Genomic DNA, 17,616 nt, shown 5'->3' with positions numbered 1-17,616 from the left:
GTCCTCAGAAGGGCCAAGACCACCTCATCACCCTGGGAATGTTGTCAATGAGATAAACAGGAATTTGTGGTGTAATAATTTCCAGATCAGTGGGTATACCACGTGAGTGGAGGAGGAAGGAGTAGAGGCTCAGCCCTGGGCCTGAGCTGCGTTTTTTTCCCCAATCAGCTGGGGAGTGTGAGATCCTGGGATTTGGGGAAGGGCAACTGCCCTTTGGCCTTTCTGCAAGTGTCTGTGATCTGAGCTTTGGGGGAGGTTAATTATCTCTTAGTGTCCTGTCCTTGGATAAATCAGGCCCCTTCTCTGATGCTCAGTTTTCAGAAAGTCTAACTCTCAGGTTTTGTGCTTCTAGGGTATTCAGGCACTTCATGTCTCTTATCAGTATTCCCATCATTAAAAGAAATAAAGTAAAACAGAGTTTCTATGGCTAAGAGAGGTAAATGGAGTCTGGAGGTCATTCTGGAGATTACTCTTATGCAGGCCACAAATTGCCACCATATGTATGCAAAGCCTCAAGCAACAGTGTTCCTCAAAATCCTAAGGCCATCCAGACACCATAAGCAAATCACAAGATGAACTCAGCTAACTGTCTAAACTGAAGGGCAATTGGAGCACCCCCAAATATCCACCAACCTCAAACAACTTGTGTAATCTTCTTTTCCTTTAAAAACTCTTGCCTGGAAATGCCAAGACGGGACTTGATTTGGACTGCGACCTGAATCAGTGCTCTCTGAATCGCAATCCTATGACCCTAAATAAATGCCTTTATTGCTTTGCAGTTTAGTTTGTTATCTATTGGTTGGCACCATATTTCAGATGAAGAAACTGAGGCTCAGAGAGGCAAAGCGTGACTTGGGTCAGTCAGACACCAAAGCCTTTCTAAGAATCTCAGCCATCTTCCACGGTCATCCATAAAATGGGCATAATAAACTGACCACCATCTGCCAAAGTCCTGGTGATAAGGAGGGAGAAGTGAGTTGGAAATTGGCTGGGGTAAGCATTGTCCTCTTGTCATTTCTAGCTAGAAAATGCTGGGGTTTAGGAGTGGGGAGTGGTACTGGGAGGTGGCTGGAGGTGGGGTGGGGGTTGGCAGTATCCGGCCTCTCTCAGCCGGCCCGTCCAGCCACCACCCTCTCACACATCCCCTTACCATCCCAGCCGAATTTGTTCCCATGGAAAGCCTGGCGCAGGCAGCCCTCGGCCAGGCCCCTGGGCCCCCTTCCAGCCGCCCCAGGAGCAGGCTTGGTACCACTCCCTCCCCAGCCTGGCCCCCGGCCATCGATCCTGGCGCCCGCCCAGTCACGTGGCGTTCCGGGTCTCTCGGGCCTGCTTCCTCCCGGATCCTGATTTAACCCCCGTTCCTCTGCCATTCGCTCCCCGCCCCTGTCCCTCGGGACACCACACGCCCTCCGAGGGCAGGTGTGGGTCGGTTTTTCCCCGTGTCTGACGGACTGTCTTCACTGCAGGTTCCCGCCGGTCTTTTCCCTACTCTTGCCCTCCGCCCCCCACGCCTCCTGAGCCCTTCGGTGGGCCTGGTTCCCTTCTCGGCCCTGGAGGGACGGGAGGCAGGGCCCGGAGGATCCTAAGGGAGCTCCCCAAACGGGTCTGCACGGGGCGACAGGGTGAGACTGGCCAGCCTCTGGCGTCCTGCAGAGTTCGGTTCGAATCCGGCTCCGCGGCTGGCCGAAACCAACCTCCCATTCATCGCTCTGCGTCTCAGTTGTGCCGTCGGTGAAATGGGCACCCTACCGGAGACGAAGAGCGGGAAGCGCCCCTCGGGGGGTCTGGGGTCTGGCCGGCACCGAGGGGTCCCCCGGCTCCCCTGGCCCAGCGCGGGGGCGGCGCGTCGCCTCGCCGGCGGGGCGTCTCGGCCGCAGGCTCCTCCCCCGCTGACATCAGAGCCGCGGCGGGCGGGGGCGCGCGCCGAGGCGAGCCGAGCCCCGGCGAGCAGGCGGCCGGGCGGGCCAGGCGCGCGGCGGCGGCGGTCGGCGGCGGGAGCTGCGCGCACCTCCTCGGGCCTCGCAGCCAGCCCCGCGGCGGGGCAGCCGCAGGTACAGCCGCGGCCCGGAGGCGGCGCCGCCTGTGCCCCTGGGCGCCGAGGGGCGGCGGGACCCCCTCGCCGCTGGCTGCCCTCCCGCGGGGATGCGAGGGGGTGCCCGGGGCTGGCTGGACTCTGGCCGGGCAGGGCTGGGCCTTTCTCCTCCATCTCTGCCCCCGGCCCAGCAGGTGCCAGGCGGCCCGGTGGGAAGCTGAGTGGGCAGTGGAGGAGGGACAGGAGGGTGTGCGTTCCCTTGTGCCTAAATGTGGGAGGGCTCGGGCGTTTGGGGGTATCTCTGCGGGGGTGGGGGCGGGAGAGGGTCCGTTTTGGGTTGTGCGGCTCAGACAGGGGGGCTGCGGTGTGTTGGTGTGTAAGGACACCCTGATGGGTGGGGATGGCCGGGAATCTGTGTGGTTTTTGGTGTAGACTTGTGTCCTGGCGCTGTATGTGCTGGGGAGTGAGGGTATCTGGCTTTCAGGGTAGTAATTCAGAGTTGGGGGTGGGGAGTGTTCTGAGGATGTTTTGCAGTTAGGTGCACTTGGAGTTGAGGTTGTTCCCTTTGGGGTATAGGAGCTTCTGGGGTGTGGGGTGTAGAAGATGGAGGGTGGAGGGTGTGGGTGAAGCGGGGGTGTCCAGTGTATGTGTGTGTATATATGCAGGTGTCATCTTTACCGGGTGTGCGTAAATGTGCGTTTTGGGGTGTGAGAGGATCAGGGTGGGGATGTGGGTGAGGGATGTTAGGATGGACAGGTGGGTGTTCAGGAGTAAGGGTGCCTGGGGGAGTGTGTGTGTGACGTGTGCTGATGTCTGGGTGTACGCGTATGATTAGGTGTCAGGGTGCTTGGCTGCAGGGTGCTTGGGTTTGAGGGTGTGGGAGGGGCTTTGTGTGGGGAGTCTGGTTGCAGGGAAGTGTGTGGAATTGTGAGGGTCTTATTTTCCAGGCCTCCAGATGGGTTTAGACTCTGTCTTTAGAGCTCACCATAAAGTCTCTTTTCCTAGAGAAGTTTCTGCGCCTGGGATGGATGGCCAGGGCCCCTGGGAACTGGATCTCACTAGGACCTCTAGTTAGGGCACCTTACCCTCCTTCTCCTGCAGGGGAACAGAGAGGGAAAGTGCTCTCGGAGACCTCACAGCACATTGGGCTCTGCAGGCCTGGGATAGGTTTGGGAGGCTGTGTTATCCAAGTGGGCCCCAGTTGGCTGCAGATTGGGAGGATCAGATGAGGGTGGACCACCTCCGTGTCCTCTGTCCTCAGCTACCCGAGCTGGGGCCCCAACTGGGTATCATTTGGGCAACTTTGGACCCAGCCTCTAACCATTCTCCAACCTCAGTCTTCCTATTTCCCATCTGATAAATGGGGAGAAAACACTTCCATGCTGGACGAGATAGTGGCCTCAGTGGGGGAAGGTCCAGGCTGAATTAGGGTGAGACAAGACTAGGAGAAGACAGGCTGGGTGGGACCCCTGCTTAGGCTGCTGGGTCCCAGATGGGGAGCAGGAGGGAGAGGGGGTAGTAGGAGGTCTGTGGAGCTCCAGCTGTGGCTGCTGTTGCCGTGGTAACAGTACAGAAGGAGCTATTTTAAAACGTGGCTGAGATATTGCTGGAAGCCCAGGCTGCCGGAAACCTGATTTCCGAGAGGCCAGGGTGGCAGAGAAGGAAGAGGAGGGAGAGGAGACACCCCAGCAATTCCCAGGGTGGGGCTGGGACATCACTGGCTTTGGAAACAGGGTTGTCCTCTGGGGCTGAGCATTTCTACAAACACTCTGGAGTCTTCTCTGCTGTCCTGCGAGAGGTCAGGGCTCCCTGGGTGTTTGCATTTGGAGAGGAAGAAACTGGGAGATGGGCTGAATAAATGAAAGACTGAGTGACTTTGTAGAGTGAAGAATTCTGCTGCCATGAAGGATTTTCCTCTAGGCATGAGGATTTGCTGAGTGAATGTTGTTGAATGAATAAATCATTGGGGAATGAATAAATACATGTTGGATGACTGAGTGGAGCCCCCAGTAAGTTCCCAGAGAGAAGACTGACCCCACTGAGACTTCTTCCTCCATTCTCCTTCCCAGGAGCCCTGGCTGTGGCCAGCGGACAGTGGGCCATGCCGGGGGCAGTGGATTGCCCCAGTTGGAAGCAGGCAGAGGACATCAGGGACATTTATGATTTCCGTGATGTTCTGGGCACGTGAGTGACCCCTCGAGTCTCAGGGTGGGAGAGAAGGGGACGCTGTCCCTGAGCTGGCCTGGAGGGAGGGGCTGGGGATGTCCCCACTTCTGGGTCTGGATGGCTGGGGAGGCTGGGTCCAATGTGGTACTTCCTCTGGTCACTTGATCATTGCTTCCTGTTTTCTACAGTCCGGGCCCTGTGGTAGCCTCACCATGGCCCAGGCTGGCCCCTCTTTTCACTTCTGGGTATCACTGGGTAGGACAAGGGTTGCTCTTGCTGAAGTTCTAGGTTCCTACTGAAGAGAAGGAAATGAAGGAGAATGAAGGGGCACGCTTATCTGACTTGCCACCAAGAGCTAGGGGTCCCCAACCTAGTTTTAGGACCTGAGGCTGAGCATGACTCCCTTCTCAGTGCTGGAAATCCAGAAACAGCTCACACCTGGTCTCTGCCCCTTAAGTTGATCTCAGACATGTAGGGGAGACATACCCAGGGAAAATAACAACAGAGTGTGTACTGTGCTCCCGTTAAGGTCAGGACTGAGGACTTTGTAGAGCCCAGAGAGAGCTGTGGCTTCTGCCTGGGAAATAACTTTCTGGAGGAGGGGCAATTGTTGCTGGACACTGCAGGATGGGTAGGAGTGCACCTACCAGAGAAGGAGGAGGCATTCCAGGCAGAAAGAATAGTGTGTAAGCAAAGTCTTGGAGGCATGTATGTGTGGAAAGAGATAAGGATGGGACTTAAAATCAGAGGCTGGGGAAGAGAGGAGAATGGGTCATGCAGGTCCTTGACAGCCAGGCTATGAAGCCTGGACTTTATACCATGGGTCACAGAAAGACATTTAGGACTTTTTGACAGGTTTGCAATTCAGGACAGTCACTCTGGTCACAGAATGGAGAGTAAATTGGATGGGGATAAGACTGGAAACCAGTAATGAGGCTATTATAGTCACTAGTTATTCCTGGTGATTGAAATCTCACCACTAGAGATACAAACAGCAACAAACAGCCGTAGAATGCATACCCTAGTACACCCTCCTTAACCAGTGAACTTGAGTGTTAATGGGCTTATTTGTTCCTTTCTAAGAGCTACACTACACTACTGCTTCTCAAATTTCAATGTGTACACAAATCCCTTGAGAATCTTGTTAAAATGAAGATTATGATTTAGTAGGTGGGAGTAGTGGGAGTGGTACTGAGAGTCTCCTTTCTTAAAAGACTCCCAGGTGATGCTGAAGGGTGTTAAATTAGTCAGGCCTCAACTTGGCTCCAGAAGAAAAAAGAATGAATCACTCGTGCACATAATCAAAAAGCCAGGGATAGACTTCAGGCATGGCTGGATCCAGAGGCCCACCAGAGGTTCATGATGTTATCAGGGAATCACCTTCAGTCATTTATCAGCTCTGATTTCTTGTGTGTTGGTTTCATTTCTCAAGTAGGCTCTCCCTAAGTGGTGGCAAAGGTGACCACAGTAGCTCCAGCTTAGCAGGAAAGAGTGCCTCTTTCTCAGAGTGCCAGTGACCTGGGGTGCATCATATGACCCAATTACTATGGCCAGGGAATAGACTACTTTGATTGACCAGGCCTAGGCCCTGTAACCAACCAATCAGGGAGTGGATGAGTGATTGGGGATGGTTCATCCCACTTCCTTGGGGATGGAGGAGAGGTCCCACCTCGTGAATCCCCTCTTCCGGCAGGGGGGCCTTCTCTGAGGTCATCCTGGCTGAAGATAAGAGGACTCGGAAGCTGGTGGCCATCAAATGCATCGCCAAGAAGGCCCTGGAGGGGAAGGAGGGCAGCATGGAGAATGAGATAGCTGTCCTGCACAAGTATGTGGGCCACAGTCTGTCCCTGCCCTGGGTTCACCCTGCCCTGACTCTCCTACCCTTTTCCTACCCCTGCCTCAAATTGCTAGTTTCTAAAATGGGGGTAATATGGTATGGTTGTGGGGAGTATTAGAGATCCTTAAACCTTAATTTCAAGTGCACAAGAGATAACATGGCAGACATGATCGAGAGATGTAAGTGCTTATTTACAGTGGTTTAATGGTACACTCAGTTCTAAAGGTCAGTGGTTGAATATTTTATCTCTAGACCCATCACAAGTTCCCACCCCCATAGTAAAGCTACTCACCAAGTTCAAACATGCCTATCTGCTGACCCCCTGATTAAATCAACAACCAACTGGCATAGGAAATGTTCATGCAGATATAAAGCCTCCTGGCCCTTACTGGAAAGCTTACTGACAATCTTCGTTTCTGGGCTCTCCCAAGCCATCCAGCCGCCCTGGGCAAGGGAGGTGGGCAGGGAAGAAATGACCATTTCCATTCTCTAGCAGAGGAGACTGGGGATCAAAGAGGGGAAGGAATTTGCCCAAGGTCGTGTCTCATCAAGATAAACTGCCATCATTGGCTCATTTATTGAGTGTTTACTGTGTGCCCGGCATGATGCCAAGCACCCTACCTGCATTACCTCATGGGATCTTCACCCCAGCTCTTCCTGGGAAGTACTATCACTGGCTTTATTTTATAGGAGAGGAAACTGAGGCTTAGGGAGGTTACATTCAATTCAGTAAATATTATTGAGCACCCACTCTGCACCAGGTGCTGGAGGAGCAGTGGTGAGCTGGACAAAGTCCCTTGTCTTGTGGAGCTGACACTCTTGTGGGGGAGGATGACAAACATGTAAACACAGAAAAAAATTTAAAGTCACAGATTCTCTTTCTGCCATCTTGGAGCCTGTGGAGGCCTGCTGGGAACAGGACTTCTAAAATGGCAAATATGTCTGGAAGGCTATGGTTCAAAGCTACTTTTAATGGCTATAAATGGGGCTCTGGAACCAGAGGGAGCACACACAGCTCTTAAAATGGAAGGCCTGAGATGAAACTGAATTCTATTTGGACAAGAGATGAGCCTATGTGTACAAAGCAGAAAACCACACAGTGACTCCTGGCGGCAAACCTAACAAAACTAGTGTGATCTGGGGAAAGGCAACTTGTGCCCATGGAAATAGTGGCATGGTTCGTGCTAAATTCCAAAGCAGCCTTCCTGCTAAGGCCATTGGACACCAAATCCACGTGATGCTGTACTCCTCAAAGGTTTAAACTTATTGTAAGTAAATAAACTGGATTTTTCTCTTGTAAAAAAAAAGGGGGGGTGCATTTCACACATTGATCAGTGCTATGAAGTGAAAAGACTTGCCCCCAAATGGTGCATGGCAGATAGGTTTTGGACCAGATCCATGCCAGAGCCCAGCGTTCTGCCCCACTGTGCTCCTGCCTTTCAAAAAATTATAACCAATCATGGTAAATCAGATTTTCCCTTGGGACCCAGATCCTTTGTTTGTCCTGCCCGGCTTTGCAGATGGTGGGAGGTGAGGGTGGTGAAGGGGCTCTAAGCTGTCTTTAACTCTGAACCACCTCATTTCTGCTTCCAGGATCAAGCACCCCAATATTGTAGCCTTGGATGACATCTATGAGAGTGGGGGCCACCTCTACCTCATCATGCAGCTGTGAGTGGCCCAGTCTCTGCCCCACCTCTGCCCTTTTCCCACACCTCTCCCTGCTGCTCCCACCCCCAGGCTGGGGAATTTGTTCCCTCCAACGCTGCTCCTTTGGCCAGACTGCCCTGTCCCCTGCTGTAGGGTGTCGGGCGGGGAGCTGTTTGACCGCATTGTGGAAAAAGGCTTCTACACAGAGCGGGATGCCAGCCGCCTCATCTTCCAGGTGCTGGATGCCGTCAAGTACCTGCACGACCTGGGCATTGTACACCGGGATCTCAAGGTGGGGCGTGAGGCTGCATGGTGAGCTGGGGCACCCAGGGCTCAGGCCTCAGCAAACTCACGGTGCGACTTTGGGCCAATCTTGCTCCCTCTCTGAGCCTCAATTTGTCTGCAAAATGGGCCTTGTAATCTCTAAATTGCCTCTTCCCATTCCAGTTAGGACACTCAGACACAGAAGTGAATTCTGCTGTTATTTTATCCCCATAATATTCTGTATCTTTTTCTGATAAGAGTTTCATTTGCTCTTTGTAAAAACTTGGATGGGCCAGCATAGCATAAAAGAAGAGAGCCAGGAGTCCCTGAAATCCTATTACTCAGAGATAATGGTGGGGTTCACAGTTTGTAATGCATCTCATTCTGGTCCACCTATGGGGTCAAACAGATCTGGGTTTGAATTCTGGCCCTGCTACCTCCTAACTGTGGGTTCTTGAGTAAGTCACTTTACCTCAGTTTCCATATCTGTAAATGGGATTATTCACGGGCCTGGCAGGGATCTGATGAGAATGAAATCAAGCACCCACAGAGGACCTGGCTCACAGTAGCTGCTCAAAAATCATTTATTTAGGACTTCACAATACACACCTGAGGCTTATGGAAAACTCCCTTCCCCACCCCCTCAGCCCCTATCCTTACTGGAACATTTAACCTTCTTGAGAATTTCCTTGAGTTTCTTGGGCCTCTAGCCAAGATGGCAGCTGTGAAACCCCAGTGGCTTTTGGGGAGCCCATTGTTTCCCAGGAAATGCTTGGGGAGGCAGAAGTTCCTGGCAGCCTCCGGCCACCTCTGACTCTCCTCCTTTTCCGCCCACCCTCCAAGCCCGAGAATCTGCTGTACTACAGCCTGGACGAAGACTCCAAGATCATGATCTCCGACTTCGGCCTCTCCAAGATGGAGGACCCGGGCAGTGTGCTCTCCACGGCCTGTGGGACCCCGGGATACGTGGGTGCGGAGGGCCCTGGGCTGGGGCTGGGAGTGGGGCGGAACCAGATGCTGGACAGAGATTTGTCACCACCATGTCCCTTTCCCTTCACAGCTCCTGAGGTCCTGGCCCAGAAGCCCTACAGCAAGGCAGTGGACTGCTGGTCCATCGGGGTCATCGCCTACATCCTGTGAGTGGGGGCTTGATGCTGGGCCGTGGCTCCAGACTTATCCTCTCCCTTCTTTCCCTTCTTCCTGCCCTCTGCCCTTTCTTCCTCCCCTCCATATTTATACCTACCAATTATTTACTTCGCTACTTCATTCCATAGATGTTTATTGAGTACCTGCTGCGTTGTAGGCACTGTTCCAGGCATAGGGGATTTGGTGGAGAACAAAACAGATTAAGTGCCTGTCCTCAGGGAGCTGATACTCCAGTAGGGGAAACAGACAGTAAACAAGTACATAAATCTACACTATCATGTCAGGTAGTAAAAAAAATTGCTATAAAGAAAAATTAAGCAGGGCTAGGGAGATGGGATGGATGCCATTTTAAATAAGGAGCTCAGAGAAGGACTCTCTGAGGAGGTGATGTTTGAATGGCATCCTGAATGAAGGGAGGGAGCCAGCTACTTGAGGTCTGGGGAAAACATGGTTTAGGCAGAGGGAAGAGCAAGTGCAAAGGCCCTGAGGCAAGAAAAGTTGTGGCATGGTCAAGGAGCAGAAAGCAAGCCACTGTAGCCAGTCAGGGATGAGCAAGTCAGAGAGGGGTGGTTTCCCCTGGGATACCCCTTCCTGTGGGTCCTGCCTGACCCTGGGGATTGCCCCGAAGCTCCAACCTGGAGCAAAGGCTGCCCTGAAAGTGAAATGAGGACAAGTTTCTCCCTGCTCAGGCTCTGCGGGTACCCTCCCTTCTATGACGAGAATGACGCCAAACTCTTTGAACAGATTTTGAAGGCCGAGTACGAGTTTGACTCTCCTTACTGGGACGACATCTCTGAATCTGGTATCTGGGGCTTTCCCTTCCTTCTCTGGGCTCTGCCCCTGGTGCCCTCCTTGTCTGCCTTGAGCGTCTCCCTAGCGTGATTAGGAGCCATCTTCAGGCCCAGGCTCCCCTCCTGATGGTTCCTTCCACCTGTGCTCTAGTCTAAGAAACTTACAGGCATTTGTTCATTCATTATTTAAACTTAAAAACAAAAACAACTACCCTTACTGACTTCCTAATACTTAAAATGCTACCATGACATTTTTCTTCCTTTTTGTGCCCCCTATTATAAAACAAACCTGTGCAGCTTTTATCAATCATTTACACATCAGTGTGAATACACGGAGTGGATTCTCCCCTAAGAACATGTTTTTCCTATGGGAGAAAAGAGAGCTGGAAGGCTAGGGGTGGGGGTGTGGGCTAGAGAGGAAGCGTAGAGTAGGTGGAGCACATGGACAAATCCAGCGGGACAGGAAGGGGTGGGTTCTGTCTTGCGGGTGCCCAGAGGCATGGATGGCCACCCTGTCTCTGTCTTTGCCTTGTTTTGGGGGTTCAGCCAAAGACTTCATTCGGCACTTGATGGAGAAGGACCCAGAGAAGAGGTTCACCTGTGAGCAAGCCTTGCAGCACCCATGGTGAGAGCTCCCATAAGCTGTGCGCCAAGGTGGGGCCTGGGGCCCATCCAGCCTGCCTCTGCCTCTCATGGGCCCCCCTCCACACACCCCATCCTAGGATCGCAGGGGATACGGCTCTGGATAAGAATATCCACCAGTCAGTGAGTGAGCAGATCAAGAAGAACTTTGCCAAGAGCAAGTGGAAGGTGAGACCCTAGTCCGGGGTCCTGGCTTCCCTAGACCCCTCTATCGAGGCCTCAACTCACACAGCAGCTAGGACCAAGCTGGGCCCTGCCCAGTAACTGCCCAGTGATGCTTATTTGAGAACTTCGTTCATTCCTTCATTCAAAAAATGTTCCCTGGCACCTACTTTATTCCAGAGGGTTCCGTTACCTCCAAGTTGAAAGGGACAAGAGTCAGTTATTCTTAAGGAGGTATCTAATCCAGCCTCAGTGGTCCAGGAAGGGTCACAGATGTAAGATCAGACCTGACAGGTGAACAGGAATCAGCCAGGCAAAGCAGAGTAAGATCTAAAGCAGAGGGAAAAGGTATGCCAAGGGCAGGAGACAGTGCACTGTTCAGGGAAGTAGTAAGCCCAGGTGGGAAGGCTGGCAGGGCCTCGAATGCCAGGGTGGAGAGCTGGCTTGATCCTCAGGGTGCTGAGGAACCCAGGATTTTAAGCAGGAATTTCCCCTTTAGAAAGGGCTCTTAGGATGCAGGGAGTGGCATGGGGGGGGCACTGGGAGACCTATGAGTGGGCAGTGGTAGAGGTACAGGCAGGAGACAATGAGGCGCAGGGCAGTAGCAACAGGGATAGAGAAGAGTGATGGGTGCAAGAAGTAGCCCAAGTGTCTCAGTGGGGACAGGGCAGATGGTGGAACCATGACTGAATTGGAGACCCCAGGGTAAGAAACAGGTCTTGAGGGGTGGGGAGGGAATGATTTTCATTCTGGATACGGTGAATCTGAGTGGCCTGTGGAACATCTAGGTGGCTATGTTGCATAGAGAATGATCTACATACACACACACACCTACCTGGGTAAGTTACTCAACCTCTCTATGCCTCAATTTCCTCCTTTGAAACTGAAGTAGTGCTTACCTCAAAGAGTTTTGTGACGCTAAAATGAATTACTATGCAAAGTGCTTAAAACTGTGCCTGATACCTAATGCTATGTGTTTGCTCTTTATATATAAACATGAATTAATTCTATGTACTTACATATTTGTCTGTTTATATATACATTTTTATATTTGTGCACGTATGTGTGTGTAAATATGTAATAGGATTGAATAGAATAAAACCTTGTAAAGGTTTTTGGGGTTTTAGGGGATCAAAAAATAACACCGGAATGAAAATAGCCCCTCTGCAAGGAGCCCACCAGCCCTTGTCCCATGACCCCCACTCCCTCAGAAGCCCCCTCTCTTCTTTCTCCCCACAGCAAGCTTTCAATGCCACAGCCGTGGTACGGCACATGCGGAAGCTGCAGCTGGGCACCAGCCAGGAGGGGCAGGGACACACTGCGAGCCATGGGGAGCTGCTCCCACCGGCAGCTGGGGGTGAGGACTGCGGTTCTGTGGGTCGGCAGGGTTGGTCCACGCAGAGGCTCCCAGGCCGGAGTGGAGGGTCTGTCCCGTCAGCCAACACTGTCTTCTCTTCCCATGCTAGGACCCGTAGCTGGCTGCTGCTGTCGGGACTGCTGCGTGGAGCCGGGCCCAGACCTGCCCCCCACACTGCCCCCCCAGCTCTAGGGCCCAGGAGCCAGTGTCAGGATCCCCTGCATGGGAAGGGTTGGGGGGCAGCCTGCTCCCCCTCCCTCCCTGAACTGGGGAGTTACCCTGTCCCGCCCTCTCCACAGCCCCTTCCCTACCTCTCCTTCAATGCATTTTCCATACAAATGTTTCTATTTTATTGTTCCTTCTTGTAATAAAGGGAAGAGGATAAAACACAAGTAGCTCTGTCTTTTTAGATAGCCGCGACCCCATCTTGTTATATGAACTGACTGCTTGATTTGGGGGTGCCTGCCCTCTAAGGAAGCTGTAGAGAGCCCCTTCCCTAACATGAGATTGGGTGGGGAAAGGAACAGTAGAGAATGGGGGGGGAATCCTTTGCCCAATGCCCCCACCTAGCCTTCTGGCCCTTTGGACCCCTTTCTGCGCTTTGCGGGTGGCTCCCGAGTAGGGTGGGGTTGGCGCAGGTCAGCGCTGAACAGCACCTGTGGGGGAGGGGCAGGGAGTTTGGGGAGGAGGGTCCCCTGGAGTCAGGGCTGGTGGGGCTGGTGGCAGTGTGGGGACTTAGAGGAGTCCATGGGGGGCAGGGCTGGGGCTCCGTGGTTGGAGGGTCCTTTAGCATCACCTGGGATGGTAGTGGTCCACTGGGTCAGGGCTGGGGAGAAATCCTATGGGGTCTGGGTTAATGGCTGGGGGATGAGGGAGAGCCTGGGTACACTCACCGCTTGGGCCCATCCAGCATAAGGTCCCCACAAGCTCCGGAAGAAGTTTCCTAACCAGATGTGATGAGGCTAAATGAATTGGCTCTTCCTGCTCCCCACCCACAGAGGGTACAGGGTTTAGGAAGAGGTGACCGAGAGGGTGAGAGGTTTGTACCACCTCAGTCCCACCACCAGCCCCAGCACCCCACACTCTCCTCACCCAGTTCCTTGTTGGCCTGGGGGCTCGGACCCTTGGCCTGGGTCTTGGTGGGGTGCCAGCCGTAGTCACGTTGGGCGATCTGCCACACGTGGATGTCCACAGGCACGGCCTGGGGCTTGTCTAGGGCCATCAGGCAGATGCAGTCGGCCACCTTTGACAGACAGAGTGGAATGGCAGATCCAGCCAGCATCCCACTTCTAGCCCCAAGGCCCAGCTGCTTCCTTCTTTCCAAGGTTATTGTTATTCTATATTGTTAACCTATATAAACTATCTACTAATAATTTTTAAAATAGCTGTGATGAGAGCTGCTACTGAGTGAAACCCTATGTGGATCAGGCTCTCACCATAACCTAGGAAGAAATATTACCAAATCCATTTTACAGACAAGAAAATGGAGGCTCTGAAAGGCAGAGGAAGTGGTCCAAAGTCATACAGCTGGATTTCATTCTAGGCTGGTGTCCAGGGCCCATTTTAAAAAAATGCTTTAAACAAAAATTCGTATTTTAAACTACAGAGAAATATAAAGAAATAACAAATGCCAATTTTACAATCACCCTACTGCTAGATAACCCTGTTGACATTAAACAAAAAGTGTTATAAGTACATGTAAGATCAAGAAATGAACAAAGGTAACATTAGCTTTCCTGTGATTCCTTCTGGAAATTTCTGCAGACACACAGCAGCAGACATATGCCTTGAACAGATGGTCTTTCTAAAAATGCATTCAAAGGCGGAATGTCCTTTATACCCTTTCTGTACTCTTTTTTTTCTCTAATAAAACGTTGGCTCGAAAAGAAAGAAAAAAAAACATTGGCTTGCATCTTTTTTCCTTCCTCATGTGCCTCCAGAAGCCAGGCCTCGTCTCCTACTCTCAGTGTGGGTGGCAAGAACAACTCCCACTCCTCTGGGGCCTCACCTTGGTGCCCACCCCAGGCAGGGCACAGAGGGCCTTGTGGGCCTCCTCATAGGGGGCCTCACGTAGCTGCTGCAGCCAGGACAGCCCGCCCTGTTCTTCCAGGATGGCTCGGGCGCTGGCACTCACGTATCGGGCACGGTACCCCAGGCCCAGCTTCCTGAGGTGGGCCTCCACCTCGGGTCCTGCGGGGAGTGGGGAGGAGAGCAGGAGTCAGGCATCCTCACATCCTCCCTGTCCTCATGCTACTGTGTGAGGCCCCTACCCCAGCAGAATGCCTTTTCTAAGAGCCTCCCTCCCACCCTACTACCCTCTGGGAGACAGGAGACACTTGTTTGTACAAAGGAAAGGATGAAAGCCTGGGTCTACCACTCTCCAAATGTTTTTTGAGCACCTGCAATGTGTTGAGTATGGAGCAGGAACAAGGGAGGACTCAGTGCCCCAGAGGAGCCCCCTAGTTGAGATCCTTCCCTTGGCAGAGAGGTTTCACAGCCATGAGCTGAAATAATAACCATAATAACAGCAACAGCTTCAATGACCAAGAGCCTGGTGTCATGCACTCGCAAACTGCTCTAGGTACATTATCATGCTCACTTTTCTAAAGCGCCTTCAGGACTGTGCCGCCGATTCTCCCATTTTACAGATAGAGGAAAGGAGGGCTTAGATGAGGTTAAGAAACTTGCTCCAGAAAGGACATGGTGGAGATGGGATTTGCATGCAGGTCTGGGATGCCAATGTGTTTTTAGCCTATTACACTAGACTGCCTCATGACTCCTTGATTCTCTTCCCAAACCCTTCTAGATAGAAACTCTTATTCCCCAGTCTACAAACAACTTAAGAGAAGCTTGGGAAGGTGAATGAATTCCTTGAGGTCTTATGACTACTAAGCTGGGAGCTGACTCAAGATGTGGTTTCTAGGCACCAAAAACATTCACTTTTCTTGAGGCAGGCTGTCTCCTTGCTATGCAGTCCCCAAGCACTTCCCCTTGCTTGATACTCACACCTGTCATCTGATCACTTGCCTCCGTATAATACTTGCCTCTCAGGGCTGCAGGGAAGAACACGTGTGTTCTTGGGTACAAAATTATTGGGTTCACTGCAGAGACAGCAGCTTGAACTTTCCACTTACTTCTGATGTGCCAAATGCTGTGCAAGGTACAGATGGGCATCCCTTTCCTCAACCCTCATGACAACTCTGATAAGGGAGGTGCTGTTATTACCCCATTTCACAGATGAAGAAACCCAAGGTCACATAGCTAGAGATATAATGGCAGAGTTGGGTTCAAACCTAGATAGTTTGTCTCCAGAACCCATGTGCTTAACTCTTACACTTCTGTAACATGTATACAGATGTTGGCCACTGTTTTTCTGAGAAGACATTGAACCCATTGGGCAAAAAGCACAGACAAATGAGGTGCTGACATTTCAGAGATGGAAAGAGAGAATGAGGCGTAACAGGGACTGTTCAGACTAAGCAGGGTGAACGTGACTAGGGACAGTGCTTGGGAAGGCAGGACGTTTTGAGATGGGAGATGGTGAACAGGGGAGAAATAAACAGAACCTGAAAACTTGGGGGGTCTGGGGGCAGAGGACCCACCCACTTACCAGCCAGGGCCTGCAGGCTGGGGAAGCCATGGTAGGTGACCTCATCAAGTTGGATGAGCCGAGGTCCGAAGGCCTGGCAGAGCCGCTCTACCATGCCAGTGATGCGGGAGATGTTGTTGTTGGAGGAGCAGATGAAGGAGAAGAGGCACTCGGTGGGGTCCTGTCGCAGAAGCCGCACACCTGGGGGCCAGAAAGGCAGGGGGTGGGAGAAACACCTGCCATGAGGAGTGGTGTCCTCCCACCCTCAGAGCCTAGGCACCAAGGCTCCAGGGGCATCTCAGGACAATGAGGGACAGTGCTGTTAGTGAAATCAACACTAGGTCTCTCATTCCTCTTAGTATCTTGTGAGGTTGGGTTAGCCTCATTTCACAGATGAAGAAGCCACAACGAAAGCACCATGGGCCAGGGATTTGTGTCCATTTTGTTCATGGCTGTATCCCCACACACACGGCAGATGTTCTGTGAATATCTGCAGGATGGATGAGATACCTGCCCCAGGTCACACAGCCAGGATTTGGCTTAATATCCTTGTCACTCCACAATGGTCATCATCATCATCATCATCATAACAATAATAGTAATAGTAATGATAACAGCTACTATGTGCCGGGCACCATTCTAAGAACTTTACATGTATAACTCCTTTAATCCTCATAAAACACTATGAGGTGTGTATAATTCACATTTTACAGATGGGGAAAGCCAAGTCACAGAAAAGTCACTTAACCAAAGACCAAGAACCCTAACCCTTGCCCCAGAGCCTGTACTCACCTGGGAATTTCTGGGCCACCTTTTGGAAGTGGGGGTCCACAGAAGCCCAGTGGTGATACAGTCGAGCCAGGCTGACATCCAGCTGGAAGTACTCGCGAAGGGCTTGCAGTTCTTCTACTGTGGGCCTGCCTGCCCGACCCTCATCCCCTCGGTACACAGTGCAGTAGAGCTGCTCCTCGGTCTGGGTCAGCGTCCATACTTGGCCCGCCAGCACGCCACTCCAGTGTTTAGGGCTTTGCTCCCTCCACCTGAGCCCCCAGGTAAAGGCAGCCCTAGTATTCTATTTCCCTTCAGGCACCTTTTTAGGTCCCTCCCATCCTACAACCTCTTCATTTACAAAACTAATTTACTCATTGCAAAGTAAAAGTGCTTTCTTTCCCATCAGTTATGTTGCTTGATCCTCACAGCAACACTGCACAGAAGGCCTATTACCTCTACTTTATAAAGAAGGTAACAGGCTCGCCTCCAGAGCCTCAGTTTCCTCTTTGGCACCCTGAGGTTTCTTCGATTACCTCCAACAGGACTTTGCACCCTAGGTCGGCAGTGTTGAAGAGCCAGTATCGAGGGTCCCAGGGCCGGGGCTTCCCAGGTGCAGTCACTCACCTGAAGGACTGTCCAGAAGCCAGAACCAGATCCAGGCGCAGCTCAGAGCGTGGGCAGGGCACGGAAGCCCAGAGGGCAGGGCTGGAGGTCAAAGTACGGTGCCCCCTGCTACGGGCAGAAGGGAACGGGCTAACATCTCCAGATAAGATGACGACCCAAATAGCATCGCCCACTCAGAGCTAGAGCATCTTGCCACCCAAAAACCGAGCTCGTACAAGACCACGCCCCTCGTGGCCTCGCCCACGAAACACCTGGCCTTTGAATCTCGGTCTATTCAAGGCCAGGGCGCGTTTCATTTAATTTCTCCACTCCCTGCAGGCCCCGCCCCTTGCAGTTTACCAGAGTCCCGCCCCTCCCGCCCGGTCCCCACCTCCTGCCTCTAGCCTCCCGCATCCCTGGCGCTGCAGGTCCTGCCCCCTCCTCCTTTTGTCGCCGTATCCCCATCCCCACCCCCCGTGAGCGCGTCCCCGGCCCCAGAGCTGCCGGGACTTTCGAAAGCGCGCGCAAGAGCGTTCTTCCGGCATCGGGGGCTGCCGGCCTCGGTGTCACCGGAAGGAGGGCTCAAGGCCCGCCCTTTGATCCAGAGGC

The 17,616-nt window shown here is 52.6% G+C and overlaps 2 protein-coding genes across 5 annotated transcripts; one reads left to right on the top strand and one right to left on the bottom strand.

Annotated features, from left to right (window-relative positions):
- The first annotated feature begins 1,442 nt into the window (after positions 1-1,442).
- Positions 1,443-12,436, top strand: CAMK1 (calcium/calmodulin dependent protein kinase I). Of its 2 annotated transcripts, none has more exons than XM_071212214.1 (12): positions 1,443-1,466; positions 4,102-4,216; positions 5,892-6,023; positions 7,629-7,703; positions 7,836-7,974; positions 8,790-8,916; positions 9,007-9,082; positions 9,782-9,894; positions 10,430-10,508; positions 10,606-10,693; positions 11,927-12,044; positions 12,154-12,436. In XM_071212214.1, exons 2-12 carry the CDS (start codon positions 4,134-4,136, stop codon positions 12,234-12,236), a joined length of 1,113 nt encoding a protein of 370 aa, XP_071068315.1. In that variant the 5' UTR covers positions 1,443-1,466; positions 4,102-4,133; the 3' UTR covers positions 12,237-12,436. The 2 variants fall into 2 exon arrangements, with proteins under 2 accessions (XP_071068315.1, XP_058144568.1); XM_058288585.1 differs by lacking the exon at positions 1,443-1,466 and adding an exon at positions 1,931-2,051.
- Positions 8,516-17,573, bottom strand: OGG1 (8-oxoguanine DNA glycosylase). Of its 3 annotated transcripts, none has more exons than XM_071212215.1 (8): positions 17,399-17,565; positions 17,029-17,133; positions 16,426-16,673; positions 15,655-15,834; positions 14,053-14,234; positions 13,137-13,287; positions 12,938-12,987; positions 8,516-12,700 (listed from the first exon to the last, which is right to left on the bottom strand). In XM_071212215.1, the coding sequence occupies exons 1-8, from the start codon at positions 17,470-17,472 to the stop codon at positions 12,611-12,613; spliced, it is 1,080 nt and encodes a 359-aa protein (XP_071068316.1). In that variant the 5' UTR covers positions 17,473-17,565; the 3' UTR covers positions 8,516-12,610. The 3 variants fall into 3 exon arrangements, with proteins under 3 accessions (XP_071068316.1, XP_058144569.1, XP_058144570.1); XM_058288586.2 differs by having other exon boundaries at positions 9,209-12,700; positions 17,029-17,136; positions 17,399-17,569; XM_058288587.2 differs by having other exon boundaries at positions 12,367-12,700; positions 17,029-17,136; positions 17,479-17,573.
- Between the last annotated feature and the right edge of the window lie 43 nt (positions 17,574-17,616).

The sequence above is a fragment of the Dasypus novemcinctus genome, chromosome 26, assembly GCF_030445035.2.
Source record: "Dasypus novemcinctus isolate mDasNov1 chromosome 26, mDasNov1.1.hap2, whole genome shotgun sequence".
Classification (NCBI taxonomy): domain Eukaryota; kingdom Metazoa; phylum Chordata; class Mammalia; order Cingulata; family Dasypodidae; genus Dasypus; species Dasypus novemcinctus.
This window is presented reverse-complemented; position numbering and strand designations above follow the sequence as displayed.

Excerpts from the sequence above, each read along its gene's own strand:
- CAMK1 (XM_071212214.1), top strand. The coding sequence starts at position 4,134 with ATGCCGGGGGCAGTGGATTGCCCCAGTTGGAAGCAGGCAGAGGACATC. Across the intron at positions 8,917-9,006 it reads TGGGACCCCGGGATACGTGG|CTCCTGAGGTCCTGGCCCAG; the intron begins GTGCGGAGGGCC and ends TTCCCTTCACAG. Across the intron at positions 9,895-10,429 it reads GGACGACATCTCTGAATCTG|CCAAAGACTTCATTCGGCAC; the intron begins GTATCTGGGGCT and ends TTGGGGGTTCAG.
- OGG1 (XM_058288587.2), bottom strand. The coding sequence starts at position 17,552 with ATGCCGGAAGAACGCTCTTGCGCGCGCTTTCGAAAGTCCCGGCAGCTC. Across the intron at positions 16,674-17,028 it reads GCTTCTGGACAGTCCTTCAG|GTGGAGGGAGCAAAGCCCTA; the intron begins GTGAGTGACTGC and ends CTGGGGGCTCAG. Across the intron at positions 15,835-16,425 it reads GGTGGCCCAGAAATTCCCAG|GTGTGCGGCTTCTGCGACAG; the intron begins GTGAGTACAGGC and ends TCTGGCCCCCAG.